We start from the raw sequence: 21,422 nt of genomic DNA, 5'->3' as shown, positions 1-21,422 counted from the left end.
CCTGGATCTGGACGTATGTCCCAATGTGAAAATGAAAGAAAAGTAGAAACTCCGGGCATCATCGCTGCCCGATAATCAAGCAACCCGCCCAAACCGGCCATGAAAGAATGTCGCCTCCGTTTCTCTGACGCCAAAATGCAATGTCGTCCACTCTCAGGAATTGAGTGTCTTGATCATCATCTTCTCCTTGCGTTTGTCGGCAACAAGCAGCGATCGCGATCCGAAAACCGTTCGGACCGTGTCCACCACTCGGTGGAAACTGCTGGCCGCTCCACGCTCTTGCGTAAATCGTACAATGCACAGGTGTCCTTTCTTTCCATGCTCAATCACTGTCATAATCTCCGCGGCAAATGCAACCTCCTTGATGCTTAAGTCTACTCCTTGTCAGCCATGGTAGCGTCTCGGATCGATTGTTGAACTTACAATTCTTAGCCCCTACGCGGGCGAACACAATGTTTCTCTCCTTGTCGACTTGGATATCTCTCATACCATAACGTCGCCAGTCTTTAAGGAGAATCGCAATTTCCTGGCGAGCTCGCTTGCGCGATATGGCCAGGCACACGTAGCTTGTGGCAGGCTTCACACCAAAAAGCCGAGCCAGCCAATTCTGCTGCACCTCAATGTTGCGCACCCCGCTCTCCGAGCCATTCCAGCTTCTAGCGGAATTTCGGCTCGGCTTGTGTCCAATACCTCGAGTGGGCTCAGGAGAATGAGAATCGTCATATTCCGGGCCTACGAAAACAGCCGTCAGTAAAACAAAGTCAACTAGGGCAAAAGCACCATATACCTGCAATAGCCATCGTGTTCTCTGATTTGCCCTTGTTGCTCTTCCAAAACAGAAGACCAAAACCTTTCTTCTTTGCCGGCACCGGTGGGGGTACAACATGAGGCTGGATCTCTGATCGAGCAGGGTCGGTGGACTGGCTTGTCATGCTGTACGCCTGCGTCTCTTGGGTCGCAACTGTATGGATACTGCCCTCTTGGGAGGTGCTGTCCTTCGAGGATCGCTTGAACCACAATGACTTCTTCTGCTTGCCAGGCCCGTTGCTGTAAGTTCCCGTCGATGGCGTTGGCGGCTCGTCTGTGCCGGAAGCTCCGTGCATGTATACATATCGCTCATCAACTGGGTCACCTTGAGCTGGGCGATCGGCCGTCTTCTTCCGCACGTTGAGCGGCTTGGGAACGGGACTCGTCGCACTAGGAGAGTTGACCACCCGAATAGTGTCGCCTCGTCCCACAAGATACTCCAACCCATCTGCGTTGGCCCGGCCGCTTGGGGTCTTGGGCGGGGCAGAGACGATGCGGTTTCTATCATTGTCCCCCGGATAGTACGAAGACTCCGACTCTCGTCCATTCTCATTGATTGCTGGAAGACGGGCGGATGCCATGCCGTTTTGACTGGGTGGAGGTGCAGAAACAGTACGCCGGTCCTGCTTGGCCATCAAGGAGGGAAAGCCCAGGCGGTTGACTTGATCGACAAATTTTCCGACTCGGCCAGTCTGCTGTCCATCTCTCGTCTTATCATGAACCTTTTCGGTCTTCATCGTCATAGGTATAGGCGGAGCTTGCTTCTTGGGAGGAGGCAGAGGGGGCAGAGGGCGCGTATCCCACGGGTGGAAGGGAGTATTCGCTTGCGCGGATGTCGGAGTCGGAATGGTGAACGAAAGTCTAGAGTCTCGCTTTCCATCTGAACCATCGTCCGTACCCAACTCGCTATGTTCGTCGGCGATCATCGAGTTCCCGAAGATTTCGTCGCAGTCTTTGGCAATGCTGTTACTGAAATTTCGCACTTCTTCGTTGACCACGTGAACAGGATCCCGAGGTTTCACAATCTTCAGCTTCGGTCTGGGCCTGTCCATGACCGAAGCCTGCTTCGGGGGGCTTGCGGGACTGACGGGACTGATGGGGCTCGTAGGACTAGTTGGAAACTTGGCCCTCACCTCGCCCTCGGTGGGAATCGTCAGGGGAGTTCCCCGACGCCGCTTTTCGCCGTGCTCGTTGGACTTTCTTCTTATGTGAGAAAAGTCGATACCGCGCTTGTGGCGAGAAGCTGGCCGTGCGTAAGGCGTTCCCTGTCTGCTGCTGTGTAGGGAAGTCATGGAGTTGCGAGGAGATTGGAAGCGGGAGGCAACCGTACGCTGAGAGTTGACGCGAGAATGACGAACCGTTGAGCCAGTTTTAATGCGCGACAGCTGGCTTGTATGGGTGTTCTCTCGTTTCATGGACCCGCGACGAGTGCGGTGTACTACAATCTTGGCATGACTGGCCTGAGAGTGGCCACGCATCGGTTTGCTAGAGTTGTAGGGATCATAGCTTTGAACCGTTCCGTCATCTGTCTCTGCGACATGAGAGATGACGGTGAAACGAGAAACACTTCTGCCAGTGCCGTCTGCACGAGGCTGGTTGAACTCGACCGTCGACACCCTCTTCTTCCAGACAGGCTCATGAAGATGATGGTAATCGCTCGGAGACTGGGTGAGTTCTGGAAGAAAGTTTTCTAGTTGCTTCTTCCGATAATCATACAGGAGCCAATAGAAAAGCTTTTGGTCGTTTTTCCTAAGGGAAGTCAGTTCAATGTTCAGACGAGATGAGTGATGGGATGGCATACGCGGAATCCATAAGCTTCAACTTGATCTGGTGTTCTGTGAGCATGTGCCACATGGACCGAAGTTGTCTGACCAGGTGAGGGTCAACTTCGTGGGGCTTCAACGGGGTGTAGTGGAAGCTCTTCCGGAGGTCCGTTGATTGGCCGTTGGTGCTGAGGTTGTCCAGGTAGTCATATTTACGGATCAGCGGATGCTGCCACATGTCCTTGATGGAGATTCTTGTGTCAGGATTGGCGATGAGCATACGCCGAATGAGATCCTTGGCCTCCGGACTCAAGAACTCTGGAATCTCGTATGTTCCCCTCTTGGTTTTCTGTAACAGAGCTCCGATGTCCGGGTCGTCGAATGGAAGACATGCAGCCAGCAGGGCATAGAGAATGATACCCAAGGACCAAATGTCGGCCTTGTCTCCTCGATAATGCTTGTGCTTCAGAAGCTCCGGGGCAGCATAGTGAGGACTTCCACAGGCAGTAACTAGGCGATGATCTGCGGATTGATGCAGGGCAGCCATGCCAAAGTCGGCAATCTTAACCTTGTTGTCAGCCGTCAAGAGGATGTTCTCGGGCTTGAGGTCACGGTGACAAATGTTGAAGGAATGACAGTATTGCAGCGCGCTCATCATCTGCCGAAAAACGAACATGGCGCCTTCCTCCGAGAAGCGGCCATGGGTATTGATGTAGTCGAATAAGTCACCCTGTTCGACATACTCCAGTACCAGATAACTAAAACATCATTAGTCTTACACATTGAGCCATAAGAACATGGAAGACAAACATTTCTGAGCGATTCTCCCAGATATCATACACCTTCATAACGTTGGGGTGATCGACCAGCTTCAAGATGGCCACTTCGCGCTCAATGGACAAGGGCACGCGCATCTCGCCATTGATTCTCTCAGGCAGACTGTCGTCATAGTCGTGTAGCTCTGCGAGGCTACCGGCCTGGATCAGGTAGGCGGTTTTCTTGGGAACAATCTTGACGGCGGCCAATTCGCCAGAAATGCGGTGCTTGCAAAGCCTCACACGAGCCGAAGAACCCTTTCCAAGGGTCTTGCCGAGTAGCCATGGTCCGATGTGTGTCTTGTAAGAGTAGCCGCTGCTTCGTTTGCTAGAAGCAGCGGTAGAGGCCTGCGAGACCTGCGAGTGCCGCTTCGTTGGGTCGGTGTCTTGCGACGCTCTCGCTCTCGCCACAGGGTTACGGGAGCTGGCGGCGGAAGCTGCTGCTCGCGCATGGGTTATGGGGAGCTCATCGGATATAGTGTTGTGATGGGCTCTGCTCGAAGATTTATCGCGTGACTTTGATGATTTGACGACGGGGATTTTGGATGAAGTGTTGTTGACGCGCTGGGTAGCATCTGCGAGGGGCGGCCGGGCATTGGAAGCCCTTCCGCGGCCAGTCTCCGACATAATGGCGAGTTTGTTTTGCGATCAGAACATTGTCGGTTTTCGGCCTCAATTGGTCTTTTTTTCTTCTGCTTGTAAGTTGTTGAACAAGGGAGGGTAGAGAGATTGGAAGATAAAAAAAAGTCTCGGTCAGGTAAAACGAGTGAGGGAGAGGAAAGAGAGGATGAAGACCAGAGACCTGAACGAATGGATGGATTTGATAGACTGGTTGCCAAAAAAAAGCCAGACGATACAGTGAGGGTGTGGATGAGTTGGGGTTTTGGTAGTGAAGATGGAAAAAGGAGAGGCAGCGCGAAGTCTCGGGGACGAGTGACGACTGGGACGCGCAGAGACAAGCTGAGGCGAGTCCAGTGTTGTGTGCGAGATTGGAATGCAGGTGGACCGCCTTGGTGCCGGGGCAAGCGAGGAAGTTGAAGCAATCGGCCGGCGGAAATAGAAGGTTCGAAGGGAGGTTGATGGACGGACGTTGCCCCCTTCCCACTAGCGACCCCGTTGAAAGCACAAATACAGCCAACGGCAGAGGTCTCACTGGGTTTCACGACTCGACAGGCAAGACCGTCTGGAATGAGGTCCAAGCTCTAGAATGCAGCCAACAGCCTGATCCGGGCTGACTTCTTGCCTGGTGAAAAGAGCGAGCCAGTTGGGTGCTGCGTGACCTTGGTCCAAAATTCCCCAGGCATGAGGTAGAGGACGACCTCGACGTCACTGCGGCTGCTTCTGACCTAATCTTGCCTGCCCGAGCGCGGATAGCGCGGTCCTTGAAGATATTTTTTCTACGATAGATGGAAAAAGAAGGAGGTAGAAAGAGGGGCAGACTGTGTCGATTAGTGAATTCCTGGTGGTCATCGTCGACTCAGCCTTCCTTTCTTATTGAGACGGTGGGCAGCTCTTTCTTCGCCTGTCAAGGGCTGAGGTACCTTAAAATAAAGTCCGAGAAAGACATGATGAGCCACCTGGTCAGCAAGACTACGAGGCAGAGACAATCACAAGGGCGCTCTTAGCAGAGATCGAGGGACAGGGCAAAGTCAAACACATCGGATGACAGATCAACGGTCGACTCGCGAGGGATGAAGTCGCAGTTGCAGTTGGGCCAAACTGCCTTGCCCAAGCCACACCCGACCAAAATCCGTGCGGCATAAGCCCCACCAGAGCTCCATAGCAGCCCCCACTTCGGTTGACGCACAGCTGCATCTCAATTCAGCGTCTGCACGCCGCACTGACTCCGATCTCACTTACATAATCTGCTGGGATACCCTCCATCAAACTTGGCGCACCCTTGAGGCTTGCAAGGGGCACGCGGGGTGGACAGAGACGCGTCTAAATTAGGTCTCGCGTCGCACTCAACTTCACCAACTGCCTCATTGCGCGCTACCTGCCAAAGTTATGCCCAAATCGACCACATCTGTCACCAGCCCGATCTGAACCACGCGAAAAGAAAAATTGGTTGTAATTCGCATTTACAACCGACCTGGTCGTTATGTCGTCCTTCCCGGCGAGCCGTCGCCGCCGACGCGAACCGGAAGACGAGAGCGATTCTGCGTCCGATGCCTCCGATGCACCCAAACGCCCCCGCCTGAGCCGGCGGGCTGACGATTCCGACGATGACGATGAAGATGTGCAGAGGAGACCCAGAACAAACGGCGTCAACGGTGTCAAGGTCCAGCCTGACTTGGACGGATTTCAGGCTGGCGCTATCCGCCGCGTTACAGTCAAGAACTTCGTGACGTACGAGATGGCAGAATTTTTCCCTGGCCCGAACCTCAATATGGTTATTGGACCGAACGGAACGGGAAAGAGCTCGCTCGTCTGCGCCATCTGCTTGGGTCTGGGATTCAGTCCTAAGCATCTTGGCAGAGCTGGCAACGTCAAGGAGTTTGTCAAGCACGGAAAGCCGTCAGCCACCATCGAGATCGAGCTACAAGGCCGACCGGAGGATAGACGAAACCCTGTTATCAAAGTTCAGATCGATCGCGAGAGGAACAGCCAGAAGTGGTGGCTGAATGGCAAAGAAGCCACACATAAGACCATCCAGCATCTTATGAGGGACCTTAAGATCCAGGTCGACAACCTCTGTCAGTTTCTGCCTCAGGATCGCGTTGTCGAATTCGCATCTGCCACCCCCATTGACTTACTACACGAGACTCTGCGCGCGGCGGCGCCAGAGGAAATGCTCGACTGGCAGAAACAACTGCAGGAGCTGCACAAAGAACACAAGGAAATCCAGCGCGGCTCGGCAAATCACGCCGAGCATCTCAAAAGTCTCGAGGACAGACAGCATGATATGCAAAACGATGTTGACAAGCTTCGCGAGCAGCAGGAGGCCCAACAGCGCATTGCCGACCTGAAAGACGCCCGGCATGTCGCCGACTACCTCGAGGCAAGGTCACTTTACCAAGCGAAGAAAGCCGAGGAAAAGGAGGCGAAGAGGAATTTGAGAAGGTTGGAAGACGAGGCAGCTCCGTCTCTGCAAGCTGTGAATCAGAAGCAGGTTTACCTCGAGAAGGTCTCCGCAGCCGTTCATTCCCGCAAGGGTATGGTGCGGCGTGCAGAAGCTGAGGCAGACACATTGCTCAATCGGGTCGAGGACGCCGATGAGAAAATAAGATCGATTACCGCCAATTTGGAGACCAACAAGCGGGGATATGATGCCAAGAGGCAGGAACTGGGCAAGATTCGCAACAGGATTGGTGTACTGGAAAACCAGCAGAAGAACAAGCCCGCGGAGTTCAACCCGCAAGAACACAACACCCAAATTGTACGTTCAAATCCTGGTTCTGAACCATGATCCTGGAGGCTAAAGCTAACTTGAACGCAGCGAGAAAAAGAGCATCAGCTTCGCGAAATGGAGGCCGAGACGCGTCAAATCGACGGAAAACTGAGAGATATCAAAGAACAGGGCCAAGCAAAGAGCCACATCAGAAACAAGCTCAAACAAGATCTCGAGAACCTCGATTCCCAGCAGGGACAGCTTCTCAACTTTCTGCAGAAGAAGTTTCCTGACGTTGCCAAGGGCTGGGCCTGGCTGCAAGAGAACGGCGATCAATTTGAAAAAGAAGTCTTTGGACCACCTGCTTTGTGCTGCTCCGTCAAAGACGAGCGGTATTCGGACCAGGTCCAGGCACTCTTGCACATGGACGACTTCCTTTGTTTCACCGCGCAAACCAGAGAGGACCACAAGAAGCTTAGTGATGTCTTCTACAAGCAACTCAGTCTCTCCGTTAACACGCGCTCCATCTTGAAGCCCCTGGATGATTTTAAACCTAGAATGTCTCGGGAACAGGTCAGATCTTTCGGTTTCGATGGTTTCGCAATCGAGATGCTGTCGGGTCCGGAGCCAGTTCTTGCGATGCTTTGTAATGAAAAGAAGTTGGACGTATCTGGCATTGCAGCGGGGGAAATCAACGATGCTCAGTACGAGCGTCTGGTTCAAGATGCTGTTATAAACAGTTGGTCAGCTGGCCGGCATCTATACAGAGTGTCTCGGCGCAGGGATCTTGGCCCCCAGGCGGTCTCCACAATGACCCGAGGCATCTCCAAAGGCGTGTTCTGGACGGATCAACCTATTGATGAGGCTGAGAAGAATGACATCCTGCGCCGTTTGAGGGAAGTCGAGGCGGAATTCGGGGAGCTGAAGACGCAGAATACGGAACTCAAGGAACAGCTTACCGCGATAAACGAGAGGAAAAAGGAGACCCAGGAAGATCTCGTAAGTCTGATGAAGGAGATCTACGGAGCAAAAGTTAACAAGGCGTCAGAAATTACTCAGAGATCGAAAGAATGAACTGCAGAAAGCACACAATGCCTATCAAGCTATCCCCATCAAACTTGGTAAGGAGCCTATATGGTACTGAAGTAGTTTCCACCACTGACGCATATTTGCAGAGTCTGAAAAGAAGTCACTGGAACAGAAGAGGGCAGAGGTCGAAGAGGCGAGGTCAGCCAATTCCAAGCTGGATGTCGACAGAGACAACGCTACAGTGGAAAAGCTCAAAGCTGTCCTCCGCCATCATGCGGCTATCGCCGCCATTCGGGATGCCCAGGAAGAAGTGCTAGAGGCTCAGATTCGGGAGATCGAGGCCAAGTCTGATGTTACGGGTCTTAAGGCTAGGAACACCGACCTGATGCAGCAACTGGAAGAGGAGAAGCGACATATCGGTGCCATCGCGGAAGAGTCTGCGCGATGCAGAGCCCGCGCTGAAGCAGCCAGAAGCAAAGTGGCTGACCTATTCCATGACGATCCAAGCAGGAGAGAGCTCCTTGAAGAGCTGGCCAAGGAAAAAACTGTCGAGGACGTCGACAACGAGATCGCCGCCGAAGAAGGCAAACTCGAGCTCATACATGTCACCAACCCCGGCGCCCTGCGCGAATTCGAGAAGCGCGCTCGGGAAATTGAGAAGCTGCGCCAGAGAATGGAGAGCTCGACGAACAAGCTGGATGAGCTGAACCGCAGGATATCGCGGATCCGCGACAAGTGGGAGCCAAAGCTCGACGAACTTATCAGCAAGATCAACGACGCGTTCAGCTACAACTTTGAACAAATCAACTGCGCCGGCGAGGTTCGGGTTCATAAAGATGAGGACTTTGATCAGTGGGCCTTGGATATCATGGTCAAGTTCAGGTATGTTTTCTTAGCCTGCGTTCAAATATAACGGAACAGCTGACAGCAAGCAGAGAAAACGAGACGCTCCAACAGCTCAACCAGCATCGTCAATCTGGAGGAGAGCGTGCCGTGTCTACCATTTTCTACCTCATGGCCCTCCAGTCTATGGCGCAGTCTCCGTTCCGTGTTGTGGATGAGATCAATCAGGGTATGGACCCTCGCAACGAGCGCATGGTACACGAGCGCATGGTTGAGATTGCGTGTCGCGAGCACACATCACAATACTTCCTCATCACACCGAAGCTTCTCACAGGATTGCGCTACGACCCACGTATGCGCGTTCTCTGCATCGCAAGCGGAACGCATATGCCTGAGGACGGTAAAAAGCTGGACTTTGGCCGCTGCTTGCAGATCCACAAGCAGGTGACAGCCAGCGCCTAATCTCGGCGGAGCTCGACTCTGTGGGGACCCATCGAATTATAGTCATTTGGCCGGAGTTTTTGGGCGTTGGCGAGGGCAAGTGTCAAGAGGTCACGATACCCTGGGTTGCGTCCGGTAGGTTTTAGACGGCACAGGAAGAGCAGAGGGTCCAAGCTCGTTTATGATGCTGGGGCTTGGTGGTGATCTTTGCATCACTCATGCTGGTGTATCATTTCATCTTTTAGAGCGACAGTGCTGCATGTAGAGGAACAATGCTAAACAGAGAAGCCTTCAGGGTTTACATGAAGATATCTAGGAGTTTTCCCGCGTTTGTCACATTTACACATCCACCTGGACGGCGATTCGCTTCGGAGCGTTTTTGGCAACAGGGATAACCCAAGCAGCATATCGGCGAAGCATGCTTGGCTCTCCCGTCGAGATCGATACCTATGTTCTACACCTCATTTGCCGGGGGGGTTCAAGAGTCCACATGCTAGCGAAGGCGCTAGACACGAGGGCATTGCGCAAGACGTCGCTTCGTGGACATGGATGATTCGATGCCGGAAGAAACTCGCTTGTCTTGAGGCGAGCGGCGAGTGGGGACGGTCATGGGCTTCTCGGCCGACTTCTACGATGACACAAATGCCGGGACAAGGCGTGTATTCCAAAGGTTCCGAACGCTCAGCCGGGACCGCGGCACTCTCTTTCTTACATCGCCTCCTCATCTCGTTCGCCTCGCCGTCTGGCCCTCTCGAGTGCCCGGGCCAACACCGTATCTCAGCTTCTCCATCCCATGACGCCCAATCCCCTCACCATCTCCTCACGAGACCCCAAAGTCTAAAGCCCAACTGCCTGCTTTCGTCACAGATTCTCCGCCAAAACCCAGATCGTGTCGGTGATCCAGGCTTCCAGAGTGTGTGGCGCCTTTCTACTGAGACTGCGTCGAGGTCACTCGAGAAATATCTCCCGTCAGTCGAAATACGTCGCCAATTCGCCTGGTCAAAATCCTTCGGCAAATCTGATGCTGTGGGGCTGGTTTGAACATTGGCCGCTAGAGGACCAAAGTCCCGGAACGGCTCATGTTGCCTGATGTAGAATAAATGAGCTGACGTGAGAAGTGTATTCTTGACAAGACGGCCGTGCTATTGGACAATCTCTTATGGCGGAAAAGGCTGTGACATCCCATCTCTAACTGACCTGCCCGCACCCCGATTCCGTCCATCTGCTACAAATCCCTGAATCAGTTTCTATTACACTCTTTCCTCCCATCCTTCTACAAACCCCAATAGCTCTTATTTCCTGCCTCGATTGTTTCTTCCATCCAACAACAACTCAGAGATACCCCCTCATCAGATACCAGTTCATAATTAACCACCAGCACGTTCAGTCAAACCACCACCGTCACAATGGAAGCCCTCCGCTCGAAGATCCAGGCCCAGATCCCGGAAAACATCAAACAGCTCCCCTCAACCTTCAAGCCGAAGCCGCCGACGCACCTCGAGCACGGCGCGGACTCCATCCCCGCCTCGCTCGCACCCACCGTCGTCTCCCCGACGCTGCCCACGCCCAGCATCGGCCACGAGGGCGCCGTCTTCACAATCGCCTACGCAACCCCGATCGCCAAACCGCCCCTGGCCGTCCTCGCCACCTTCATCGACCCGTCCACCTACCCCTCCTGGAACCCCATGTTCCCCAAGGTCACCGTCACCAAGCCCGCCACGGGACCGGTTCCGCCCCTGCTCGCCGAGTCCACCGTTGCCAAGCACAACCCGGCCGACCTCATGCTCCAGGGCGCCCAGGTCGCGTTCGAGGTGCACCTGACGCTGGACCCGGCGCGCGTGACGTCCAACTCGCCGTGCATCATCACCAAGATCGAGGACTTCCACAAAGTGACGACCTCATCGGCCGGAGAGGAGCACAAGGGCCGCAAGGGGTACCGCGTGGTGTGGAAGACGACGGGGTACACTCCGCCGACGTTCCTGTTCAAGGCGGAGCGCGTGCACGAGTTCCTCGAGAGCGAGGACGGCACCGGCACCGAGTACCGCCAGTACGAGACCTTCTTCGGTCCGCTGGCGCACGTCATCAAGCTCACCATGGTCGGGCAGCTCGAGTCCGCCTTTGCGGCGTGGATGGACGGGCTGAAGCGGTTCGTCGAGGCTGGGGGGAACGTGGCCGCCGCCAACAACACCGACGGCGCGACTGATGCCGCTGCTGCCCCCGCTTCTGCTGCCGCCGCCGCTGCTACCGCTGCCTCGTGAAGCGTGGTGATACCTGATCTTTGGGAGACGAACGTTGCGACTGGCTTTGCTTTGGGAATTTTGATGGCTCGCACATATGAAAATGAGGTGGACAAAAATTATACCTGTTGGAGGAGAGAGTGGAGAATCGGATCTGAAGGTGCGTGTTTCTATGTATGCTAGTAGCTTGATACCTGTCCATAACCGGCAACAAGGAGTTCTTTTGACATGTATGAACAAGAGGTTACAGGTGTGTTGTGAGCCACTTTCCTGATTATGTCCCCCCGAAACTGGGGCGTTCTCGCAGTGAAAGCAGTCAGTCCATCTGCGTGACCTACACCTCCACGATGCAACTAATTGGTCCCCCTTTACAACGAGGCAACAGCCTCGGGCTTGAAGTAAACCGACATGACGCCGCCGACGGTGAGGTTCTCCTTGACGAAGGACTTGAGGGCGCCGTGGGCGGCGCACTCGTCGTCGTAATACTTCATGTCCTCGAGGGAGGCGAACTCGGTCTTGGCGACAATGGTGAAGCCCTGGGCGCGGGGGTCGTCAATGGCGGGGCCGACGACCATGGAGAGGATGTACGGCTTGCCGTCCTGGGTGTTATTTGTTAGCATCGTGAGTCAGTTTCTAATTGCCTGCTTCGTCTGTTTCGGTCCCAATCTATCGTGTTTTGCTTGAATTCTAATGCCCAATATCTTGCCCAGAGAGAGAGAGAGAGAGAGAGGTTGTGTGAGAAGGCCAATGGAAGGACGTCAGAATGCAAGCCAAGCTACCTTCTTCTGGGAGTCTCCGAGCTTCTTGTACTGCTCAATCAACTGCTTCTTCTGCCCCTCGTCGGCAATCTTGAACATGGTGACGCGATGAACCCGGTCCGCCATTTTGATCTTCGTTCCGTCGAGCTGTCTGTGTGTAGAAAACGTCTTCGGACTCCTCAAGGGCGTTCCTATCCGGCGAAAGGCAGGCGGTAGGAAAGAGGTCGTCTTTTGTTTGTTGTCGCCGGTTGGTTCTGTCCTGGTCGTCGTTGTCGTCGAGAAGAGGTGGTAGCCGAAGCCGGAAGCGGAGGTTCGTAGCGGGGTTCCGTTGATGTTCCGAAGCCGATGGATACAGGTATGGCGGAGTGTGAAGGCCGGGGAGACGGGGGGCATGTCTTTCCTTTTAAAAAAGACTCTAGGGAGGCGGAAACAGGCGGCGGGAGAGGTCTCTAGCGGGGAGGAGGGGAGTGTGCAGCAGAAAGAGGCTCTCGGATCATCCCCAATTGCTACTGCGTAAGGTACGGGCGGCAGGGGGCGTGGCGGCGGCCGGCTAACACAGCAAAGAGGATGAGATGGATGCGTGCGGGTTTGTCGGTTGAAGAAGGCGCGGCGGCGCGCTGGGACGGAGTCGGGTGGAGGAGGTGCAGTGAGTGTGCATTGAGGGTGGCCCATGCAGAAGCTAAGCTCCCCGAGCTACCTTACCTGTGTACCTATCGTGGGACCTTGCTTATGTTTGGGGACGGGGTACCTCTGCTCCACCTGGGCCTGTTGCTTCGCAGGATAGGATATCTTCGCCGGCAATTTACATAACTGAAAGCCAAGTTAATTTCAGGTTATTATTCACGTCAAATAGACACTGATTGCTTGTGTCAGCAGAAGACCCCAATCCCCGGGGTGGGTTGAAGCTTCAGACGCGGATGCCCGGACCGCCCCACGAAGCTTAAACCCACAGGCCGACACTTACATACACCTGCCCACCTAACCTCAGCATGCTTTGGCGCTGATATTGGAATGGTCATCGGCGGTGCTTTCCTGTCGACTTCAGATCGTCTCATCAGCAGTGCCGAAGGCTGCATTTTCTCTCACTCCACCACCTACCTTGCCTATCAGACAGCCCCCATATCACACCCGTATCCATCTGCCCGCTCCCCAGTTCCCCCGTGTAGGACGGAACTGTTGACAGTCAATCAGCACGCTCAAAATATCCCCTTCATCCTACCATGCACCCAGGAGCTTGAACGCATCTTGTTGTTCCACATGTCTCAATAAAAAAAACCACCTTCGGGGCTTACATCGGCCCTGCCCCCCGCACCCAAGCCCCGCGAACGTCCGCGGTGGTGGGGCCGGTGGCTTCTTCGTCGCAATCTGCAATCTGCACCTGCACCTCAGGAGCAAGGTGCAGGCCGCAGCAGTCCCCCTCAACCCCCCTCCTTCGAAGCCAAGACTCAAGAAGAAGAAACCCCCTCCCCCCAGCCAATCACGAATTTCTCCGTCTCGTCTCACACTCTTTCTCTTCGACCTCCTTCCTTCCCTCCTGCGCCAGAGAGCTTCACCTTATACGCTTACACTGACTTACAGCCGACTTACACGAACCTCACCTGACGCGCTTGTATGCAATGGATTGTCTTGGTTTGTGGACTGGACAAACACCCTTTGCCAAGCAGGCACACCCGTGACGAGACGGGAAAATTTCCAACACCTCACAAAATGCAAATAAGCCTTCCCAGAGTGCGGCATGCAACCCGCCAAAGGGACACTGTGGCGGACCCGACGACCCCTGAACAGCCTCGGCCAAGCCTTGAGACTTACACATCGTCCCTGGAAAGGGGGACGCATAGACTTCCGTGTGTCGTGTCATTCGCATCTTGTAAGTATGGGAATTTCTTATTAGGCCGTGGTATTATTCCGTCTCATCATCTAGGCCGTTGATGCCCATGTGCTCATAGAGAACGCTCAGACGCGTCCTTCCCTGAATGCATTCCTGGGAGAACATCATCTCTCATCTACGCCAACTACCCTTGGCATATAGACGTGGCCAGATTGAACCAAATCGTCAATGCCAAGGTTCCTGGCCAAGCTCTCGCGTGTGGCATCCAAATGCTACAAGTCACCCCTGTTTGGCGGCCAAGCCTGGTATCTTTCGTCCTTCCCACCAACGGTCACCGCATGACATGAAAAAGGTGCAACTATATCAGTATCCGGAAGCACTCCCAAGTTCCCGAGCCCAGTCCTGCTGCAGGCCCCCTTGAAATCCCCCAAAACGCCATATTCGTCTTTGCATAGACCGCCAGCTCTTGGTGGTCCATGTGATCAATCCCGCCATTACCCCCCTTTCTCTTCATCATCCTTGACCAGCCGTTATAGTACGGGCGACGCTGGAGACAGTCCCCCCATCCGACGGACGACCACTTGCATCTTCTCAATCAGCTCCGGCATCCGATAGGGCTTGACGAGCACGTCGTCACACCCCGCGCTCTTGGCTTGTTGCATCTGCTCCGGTCTGGCGTTGGCGCTGACGGCGATGATGGGAATTCGGCCGCCACTGGCGCAAAATACCTGCCCTTCGTTTTCCAGCTCTCGAATCCGTCTGGTGCATGTCAAGCCGTCCTGGATTGGCATCTCTATGTCCATCAGGATCATGTTGATAGGCACAGGGGGGCCCTGGATGCTCGAGACGCTGCGGCTAAAGTACTCCTGTTCCTCCTGATGCTGCAGCGACGTGGACTGCATGAGCCTTTCCAACGCCTCGACGCCGTGATTGGCCACATCAACCTGGAAGCCTCGGTCGCAGAGGCCTCTCCTGGTGATCTGCTGATTGATGAGGTTGTCCTCCACAACCAGAATACCGTCGAGGCGAGGATCGTGGATGTTTGGCTTTGGTCGTGAGCCAGGCGTCCTCTGGTCGTTCGTATTGGATTTAGTCCTCGGTGCTGACAGTGGAGTGCTGGTTGCAGTGGCCGCCGTTGTCATTCTTACGGCCGCGGCCGCAGACTCGGCCTCCCTCCTCGATGCTTCCGACGGGACGTATGCCTCGATGAAGAAGGCAAACGTCGATCCAACACCTGGCAGGCTTGATACGCCAATCGCGCCCCTTTGCAGCTCCGTCAGGCGCCTTGATATGAACAAGCCCAGACCGGAACCGCCGTATTTCACATGCGTACGCGAGCTTGCCTGCACAAACCTGTTGAAGAGGTTCGCCTTCTCATCTTCCGAGAGACCCTGACCGGTATCCTTGACCTCAAACATGAGATATACCGGGTCCCTTCTGTCGTCAAGCGCGGGCTGTTCATATTCCGATTCCTCTTTGCATGACCGCGGGATGAAAGTGACCGCAGAATCTTCGTCTGTTGGCCGTGTTCGGGAGGCTTTGATGCTGACCGATACATTCCGAATGGAGCCTGATTTGGTAAACTTGAGGGCATTGGTGAGTAGATTGATGAGGACTTGTTTGACGCGAGACGGATCGAGGTCGAGAAAGTCGTAGCCGAGCTCTCGGTAAGACTTATCAACCTTCATTTTGAGGTCGATATCCACGCGACGTGCTTCCACATCAAACATCTTAATAGCTTCCTCCCCAATTTGTACCGGGTCGACCGTGCAGGGCGTGACAGCCAGCAGCTTCGAGTCCAGCTTCGACATAGTCAGAATGTCGTCCACAATCCGCTTCTGATGCTGCGCACAAGCAACAATCGTCTCGGCGTTTTCAATGCTGTCGGAAAGTAGCTGCTTCACGTCAAAGTGCTTGTCTCCGTTCTCCTCCGTTGATGGCTTGTATTTTGTCACGGGGGTACGCGGGCGTTCAACAAGCTCTTCGCATCTCGCCAGGGAAGCAATGATGGCATCGGAACAGTGAACAATGGCACTTAGAGGGTTGCGCATTTCGTGAGATGTCATGTCGATGAAGTTGTCCTGCTGTCGCTTCGAGTCGATTGCTTCTTCGGTACGTTGCGTTTCCAGCTCAAGCTGCCATTTTTGCAGAGAAACATCGCTGATGCAGCCAGTGAATGATTGGACAATGCCATCCGAGTTGCTGACTGGCATAAAGGTCGCATTTACCCATCTGGGCGCCGTGATCTGATTTCCTCCGGCATCGTCAGCTGTCCAAGTGGTTTTCAGTCGGATTTCAGCAGTCTGCGGCTTCTTCACGGATATGAGGCGATTTAAGCTCTCAGTCAGGATCGGGAGGTCGTCCTGGACCACAGACACCTGCCACGGCCTCACTTCGCGCTGCATTGGATCAACCTTCTCGATCCCACACAGCTCAAAGAAAGCATTGTTTGCACCAATTAAACGTCCTGCGGTGTCCATGTCAAACATTCCCACTGTTGCGAGCTCAGCCATTCTCTTCAGGTTCTCTGCCTGCTGAGTCCTCCTGGTTGCTTCGTCAGCCGTTCTCTTGTGTGCTGTGACATCCGTCAGGCAGGTGAAAGTTCGGATAATGGTTCCATCCATGGAGCGTTCCGCCTTTGCTTGGGCCATGACATACCGCTCCATTTCGTCATCGAGGTCGCTGCACAAGTCGGCCTTGAATGGCGAGCGGCGCGAGAGGAGTCCGTTGGTGTGCTCAGTTCCTCGTACACGGAACTCAAACTCCACCTCATCTTTTGTCCGCAACTCTTTGTATGCCTCGCGTATCTTTTCTCGATCTCCTTCAAGGACATAAGAGAATGCGCCCCCATCCTCAGCCTGGCTGTCGGGGTAGCCTGTGATGCGATACCAAAGGCCATTGGCAAATGTGATGTTCCCTTGATGGTCTCCAATAGAGAACCCATTGGGGATGAAGTCGGAGACGGTTTGGAACAGTCTCGTGTACTCAATGGCCTCCTTTGTTTGGTAAGCAAGCTTTTCTTTCAGCATAGCCTGGTCATAGGCGGCCTGCTCAGCGGCGTTTCGTCCCCTTCGTCTTTCTTCCTCCAACAAGACGGTGCATGCTAATGATGTGGTCAATTTTTGGGCGAGAAGCTGGATATACAGTGTGTAGGCGTCGTCGTATGGCCGTCGAGGATTCAGCCCCAGCACGAGCAGGCCCATTACTTCTTCCTCCTTCGTTGGTCGTATAGGCAAGACGATGGCTGCTTGGCACGGGTCACCAAAACCACGCCACTGCAAGCCCGTCAGCAGCTCCTTCGGTAAGCTGCCGTCGGAGGTGCTGATGATTAGTGGTCCCTGGCTGCGCAACGCTGCACGGTACTGCGGCGCCAGACCCGCGTCTGTCTCCTTTAGACGCAGGTACTCAGGCATGATCGGGTGGTGGGCTGGAACGCCGAGAGCCCCCTCCAAGCGGCAGATGTAGTCAAAGTTGTGTCGCGACTCGCTGCCAGATTCTGAAGAACCTTCGCGCTCGATCGAATACAGCATAGCCAGCGGGATGTCATACGCCGGATCGCATTCTGAAAGCTCTTCGATGAGCTTGCTCCAGTACGACTTGACGTCCTTGGCGGTCACCAGTTCCTCGCCCATGTCGACCAGCATCTGGATTCGCCTGCGGAAAAGGTGGTACATGGTTGTGTCGGATATCAGATGGATGAATCCGAGGCATTCGCTGTTGTGGATGACGGGGACGAGGGACCATTTCAGGTAGGTTTCCAGAGGGGGGCCGTCTCGTTGTTCGACGAAGAAGCAGAATTCCTCCTCGCTGCTTGCCCGGCGACTCTGTCCTGGATTCTCCATCATGCCTCTCAGCTGATCCGTGATTTCTGGGAATACTTCCGTCACAGGACGACCAAGCAGATTGGGGTGCCGCGAGCCGATCATCTCTCCGTACGCCTCATTGTAGACGGTGGTAAACTTGGGTCCCCAGTAGATGGCCGTGGGCTGGGAGTTGCACAAAATCTGGCTGTAAGACTGATGCAGCATCGAAGGCCATCGGTCCATGGGTCCAAGGGGGGTTGCGCTCCAGTTGACGCTATCAACCATATCGAGGAATGGCTCCTGATCCGGCATGAAGTCCGGCAAAATCAATGGAGGCTCGGTGGTTGCTCGAACGATTCGAGGATGCGGGAGATCCTCTTCAGACGAGTCTGATGAAGACATGGACGGAACAGTGGAGGTGTGAGGGTGCAGGATCCCGCTGCTAGATTCGCGTCCTCGCGATCCGTCTAGGCGTATCTTCCTAGGCGGCTCTGTCATGGGCGGGAAGTCGTTGGAGCTCACCACGACCCATTTGGATTGTACAACACTGCGAGTCCAGAAGTGGTTGTTATACAAGAAGGACTGCGGTGGGTTTACGTCCTGTGCGGTGATCCAGTCCCAAAATCTCGTGTGGTCGAGGCTCGATATGGACTGCAATACCTCGAGAAGGGCGGGCTTGCCTGTCAAAGCTGGATTGTTGTAGACGACCTCGGCGCGAGAGGGATCCTTGAACGACGCAGCAAGGGCAACAACGAAGCTCGGTCGGGGGTCGGACTCGAGCAGGTCAACAACGCCCACACCGAGGAGCGGGGGAGGATGCATGGCGGCGGGCAGGATGTGAGTCGTCCGCTCAGCCAAGGGATCGGCAAGTGTTGTTGTCAGTATCTGCGTTTTCTCTCATTCTCAACCAATGGGCGTCTTTGGATCAGGTCCTGGACTCAGACCAATAACACTCTTGGGTGTGTTTCTTGTGCTTCTTTGCTTGGCTCCCAAGTCGTTCTCGGTCCCGCCGGTGAAGGTAAGTAAAGTTCGAGTCGGCAGGCGCGATGTGCGAGCAGGGCGAGTCACGGCCTGGGGGGATTTTGTTTCTCGATGCAAGAGAGGAGATGCGGGAGACGCGCAAGGCAGGTGGACGAGAGAAAAAGCGCCAGAAGCGAGCCGGGGTGGTGTGCGCAAAGTGGCGCAAAGTGGATGAGGCAGACGAGGGTGCCAATGTGGTCGGTCCGGAAGCTGCGATTCTGCTTTGCCGGGTGGAGACAGGCGCGCACCGCGGCACACCCAGCCTGTTGTTTCCTGGCCGGGGGTTGACGTTGAGCTTCAAAGCCGGTAAATATAGGGCGGGTCAGGACTAAGAAAAGTACTGGGCAGACTGCAGGATCCCCAGCCAACCTTGTCGGATCAACTGGGCGCGCGGGATGTACGCCGTGAGATGCGTTGTTGTCTTTTGGAGGTTGTGGTTGTTGTGGTTGTGGAAATCTGCAGTGCTGGATGTGGATATCGGACCTTGGCCGACGTCGCCTTGGGTTGCGACAGAGTGAATCCGGAGAAGGATGGAGAGGAGTAGACAAGAAGAATGCGAGAAGGAAGCTTTTTTTTTTCTTCCTTCTGTCTGGGAAGGCTTGCGTGTGGAATGATGGAAATAACCAAGGATGCAAGCGTCCCGTCTCGTATGTGGGAGAAAAGACGAGATGACAACCAGGCGGGAGCGGGAGAGGTAAGACGTGGGAGACGGTCGAGGAGCGGACAGGCCAGGACGGAGGAAGACGACCGTTCTCGGGGTCGGTTTGGGGGCTGAAGGAACGGCGTCGCAATGTGGCTTGTTACGCAGATGGCGGTCTTATCCAAAATAAATTTCGACCTTTTGGTTGGTGATCTTTGTTTTTTCTTGTCTTTTTCGAGACGACGGCGACCGTGACTCTGACTCCCCCGTGTCGATCCCTTTGCTTTGTCGTCCAAGAGCGGCCAGGGCAGACCTTATTTCTGGTGGCACCGTACCTACGCACCTGGGCAGTGGTCACCTCCGTTGGATGTCGGGGGTCGAGGAGATTGGAAGCTCAAGGTGTCAATGGAGGTGATAAAAAAAGAAGGGAGATGGCCGTAGCTTACGGAGTCTGGTCCTAGGGCAGGTGGAAGCCGGGGTTGTTGGGTGGGCATGGGACTGGGGTGGAAGAGACTGAAGTGGGCGGGCTGGGCGGGAAGCAGACCGCAGCGATCACCGGTGACGACGACGGGAAGTGACAGACAGGAACAGACTGAACGGGAGGCATGTCTCTGGTATCATGACTGACCAGACGGAGCTTTAGCTAAGATAATCTACCTAGGTAGCTACAAAAGAGGACGCAAAGCCCCGGGAAACGCACTGGAAACGTCTCTAGTCGATCAAGACTTGACTTGAATAAGCGAGGGGCTGCGGTGGCAGTAGTTGGTTTTGAACGGCCTATTGCTGTAGTGCTTCCGTCCCTTTCCCCTTTTCGATGGCGCGTCTCAGCCCTCGTCGACGGCAGCAGCGTCTCCCTCTCCCTCTGGCTCTGCTAAGGTAATGCAAAGGGCCAATGGCAGGGACAGCGGTGACGGCTGCGTGATAGGCAGGCAAAGAGGTGAGAGATCGTGATCGAGCGGACCAAAGCCACGCAGCACACCGCGCACATCACACAGGCCGGGCACACACACACCAACACAAATACCATGTAGGCAGGCACACCCAGACGGAACGGGGACACGGCTCCCGGAATCCCAGCATCGGGACTCGGTGAGCAAGGCAGACTTCTGTCTCTGTGACTCTCTCTCCATCGTGTCCATACATTTTTTGCTGCTTTTTCTGCCTGCCTGCCTGCTGCAAGTCTGCTCGCTGCCAACATCGCATCCCCGCAACGCAGATTAATGGTGAGATGATGTGGGATTCGGCGTGGTACCCGAGGTCTGGAAATGTTCCAAATTGGTCCAATGTGTCCAGTGTCCCGGCGTCTCTGCCAGGAAAATGGAACCGCAAACTGCAAAACCTAGAGGCTACCTAGGCAATGTACGCAGTAGTGCGCACCGCAACCCGGCACGGGGGCAGGCAAAAAAGTGGACGGGGAAAAGCGCACTTGTCCCACCCGCCGCGAGCAAGGAATTCGCATCGTGCAGCCAATCATGCTTCCCCAGCGTGGTATCGTGGCGTCCACCCCCTGGATCATGGATGTCTCTAAAAGCTTCGATGAGAGGGGTCCAGCGCACCATTGGAATCAATTAAGACGCTATGCGCCGTAAAGAGCTTTTTGGGTGAATCCGGCCGTGTTGAATAGATCGCTCCGTGCCTCTTCTGACCATTCCCTCTCTTTACTTGTATTAAATATCTCTCTTCACAAAGCTGTAGTGTTCTCTAGCAGCACATCGGCTAGGTAGCACCGGCGCCGTTCATTTGCCAGTGACGTTATTGCCCCACGTCATCCCGACTTCACACGTGGAGTCGCAATAAGTCCTCCGTTATCCCCCCTTGTCCAACCTTTCCCACCACTCCCCGGTCCCCGCGACCTGTCTTTTTTCTCTTCCTCTTCTCCTCAACTCATTACGGCAAACCAGGGCCAGGCTAAGCTCGGTTCCCGTCTCCTCCACCACTAACAAGCCTCATCCAATATTTTCATCTTGTCCGTAATTGTGCCTCAGCCTCACGCGGCTGAAAACATAGGAGAGACACTGATGGGATGCGGTCGGACGTTGTCGTCACATCTGCCTCCCGCTCCCGAAATGCGTGTGATGTAAGCCCCAAGTGGCCTCTGCGCTCGTGA

General features: G+C 54.7%; 5 protein-coding genes across 5 annotated transcripts; 2 read left to right on the top strand and 3 right to left on the bottom strand.

Annotated features, from left to right (window-relative positions):
• Positions 1–153: 153 nt before the first annotated feature.
• Positions 154–4,012, bottom strand: GCG54_00009172 (putative serine/threonine-protein kinase HSL1; the record flags this gene model as incomplete). Its single annotated transcript, XM_045409121.1, has 5 exons — positions 154–374; positions 424–732; positions 788–2,556; positions 2,609–3,300; positions 3,350–4,012. 5 exons carry the CDS (start codon positions 4,010–4,012, stop codon positions 154–156), a joined length of 3,654 nt encoding a protein of 1,217 aa, XP_045256366.1.
• A 1,474-nt stretch (positions 4,013–5,486) lies between these two features.
• On the top strand, positions 5,487–9,050 carry GCG54_00009171 (Structural maintenance of chromosomes protein 5; the record flags this gene model as incomplete). Its single annotated transcript, XM_045409120.1, has 5 exons — positions 5,487–6,764; positions 6,825–7,715; positions 7,765–7,837; positions 7,892–8,627; positions 8,681–9,050. The coding sequence occupies 5 exons, from the start codon at positions 5,487–5,489 to the stop codon at positions 9,048–9,050; spliced, it is 3,348 nt and encodes a 1,115-aa protein (XP_045256365.1).
• A 1,385-nt stretch (positions 9,051–10,435) lies between these two features.
• GCG54_00009170 (uncharacterized protein) lies at positions 10,436–11,287 on the top strand (the record flags this gene model as incomplete). Its single annotated transcript, XM_045409119.1, has 1 exon — positions 10,436–11,287. One exon carries the CDS (start codon positions 10,436–10,438, stop codon positions 11,285–11,287), a length of 852 nt encoding a protein of 283 aa, XP_045256364.1.
• A 347-nt stretch (positions 11,288–11,634) lies between these two features.
• Positions 11,635–12,150, bottom strand: GCG54_00009169 (uncharacterized protein; the record flags this gene model as incomplete). Its single annotated transcript, XM_045409118.1, has 2 exons — positions 11,635–11,865; positions 12,046–12,150. 2 exons carry the CDS (start codon positions 12,148–12,150, stop codon positions 11,635–11,637), a joined length of 336 nt encoding a protein of 111 aa, XP_045256363.1.
• Positions 12,151–14,382: 2,232 nt separating this feature from the next.
• Positions 14,383–18,477, bottom strand: GCG54_00009168 (Histidine protein kinase NIK1; the record flags this gene model as incomplete). Its single annotated transcript, XM_045409117.1, has 1 exon — positions 14,383–18,477. The coding sequence occupies one exon, from the start codon at positions 18,475–18,477 to the stop codon at positions 14,383–14,385; it is 4,095 nt and encodes a 1,364-aa protein (XP_045256362.1).
• Between the last annotated feature and the right edge of the window lie 2,945 nt (positions 18,478–21,422).

Source organism: Colletotrichum gloeosporioides (genome assembly GCF_011800055.1).
Source record: "Colletotrichum gloeosporioides strain Lc1 chromosome Unknown consensus_117, whole genome shotgun sequence".
Lineage (NCBI taxonomy): Eukaryota > Fungi > Ascomycota > Sordariomycetes > Glomerellales > Glomerellaceae > Colletotrichum > Colletotrichum gloeosporioides.
This window is presented reverse-complemented; position numbering and strand designations above follow the sequence as displayed.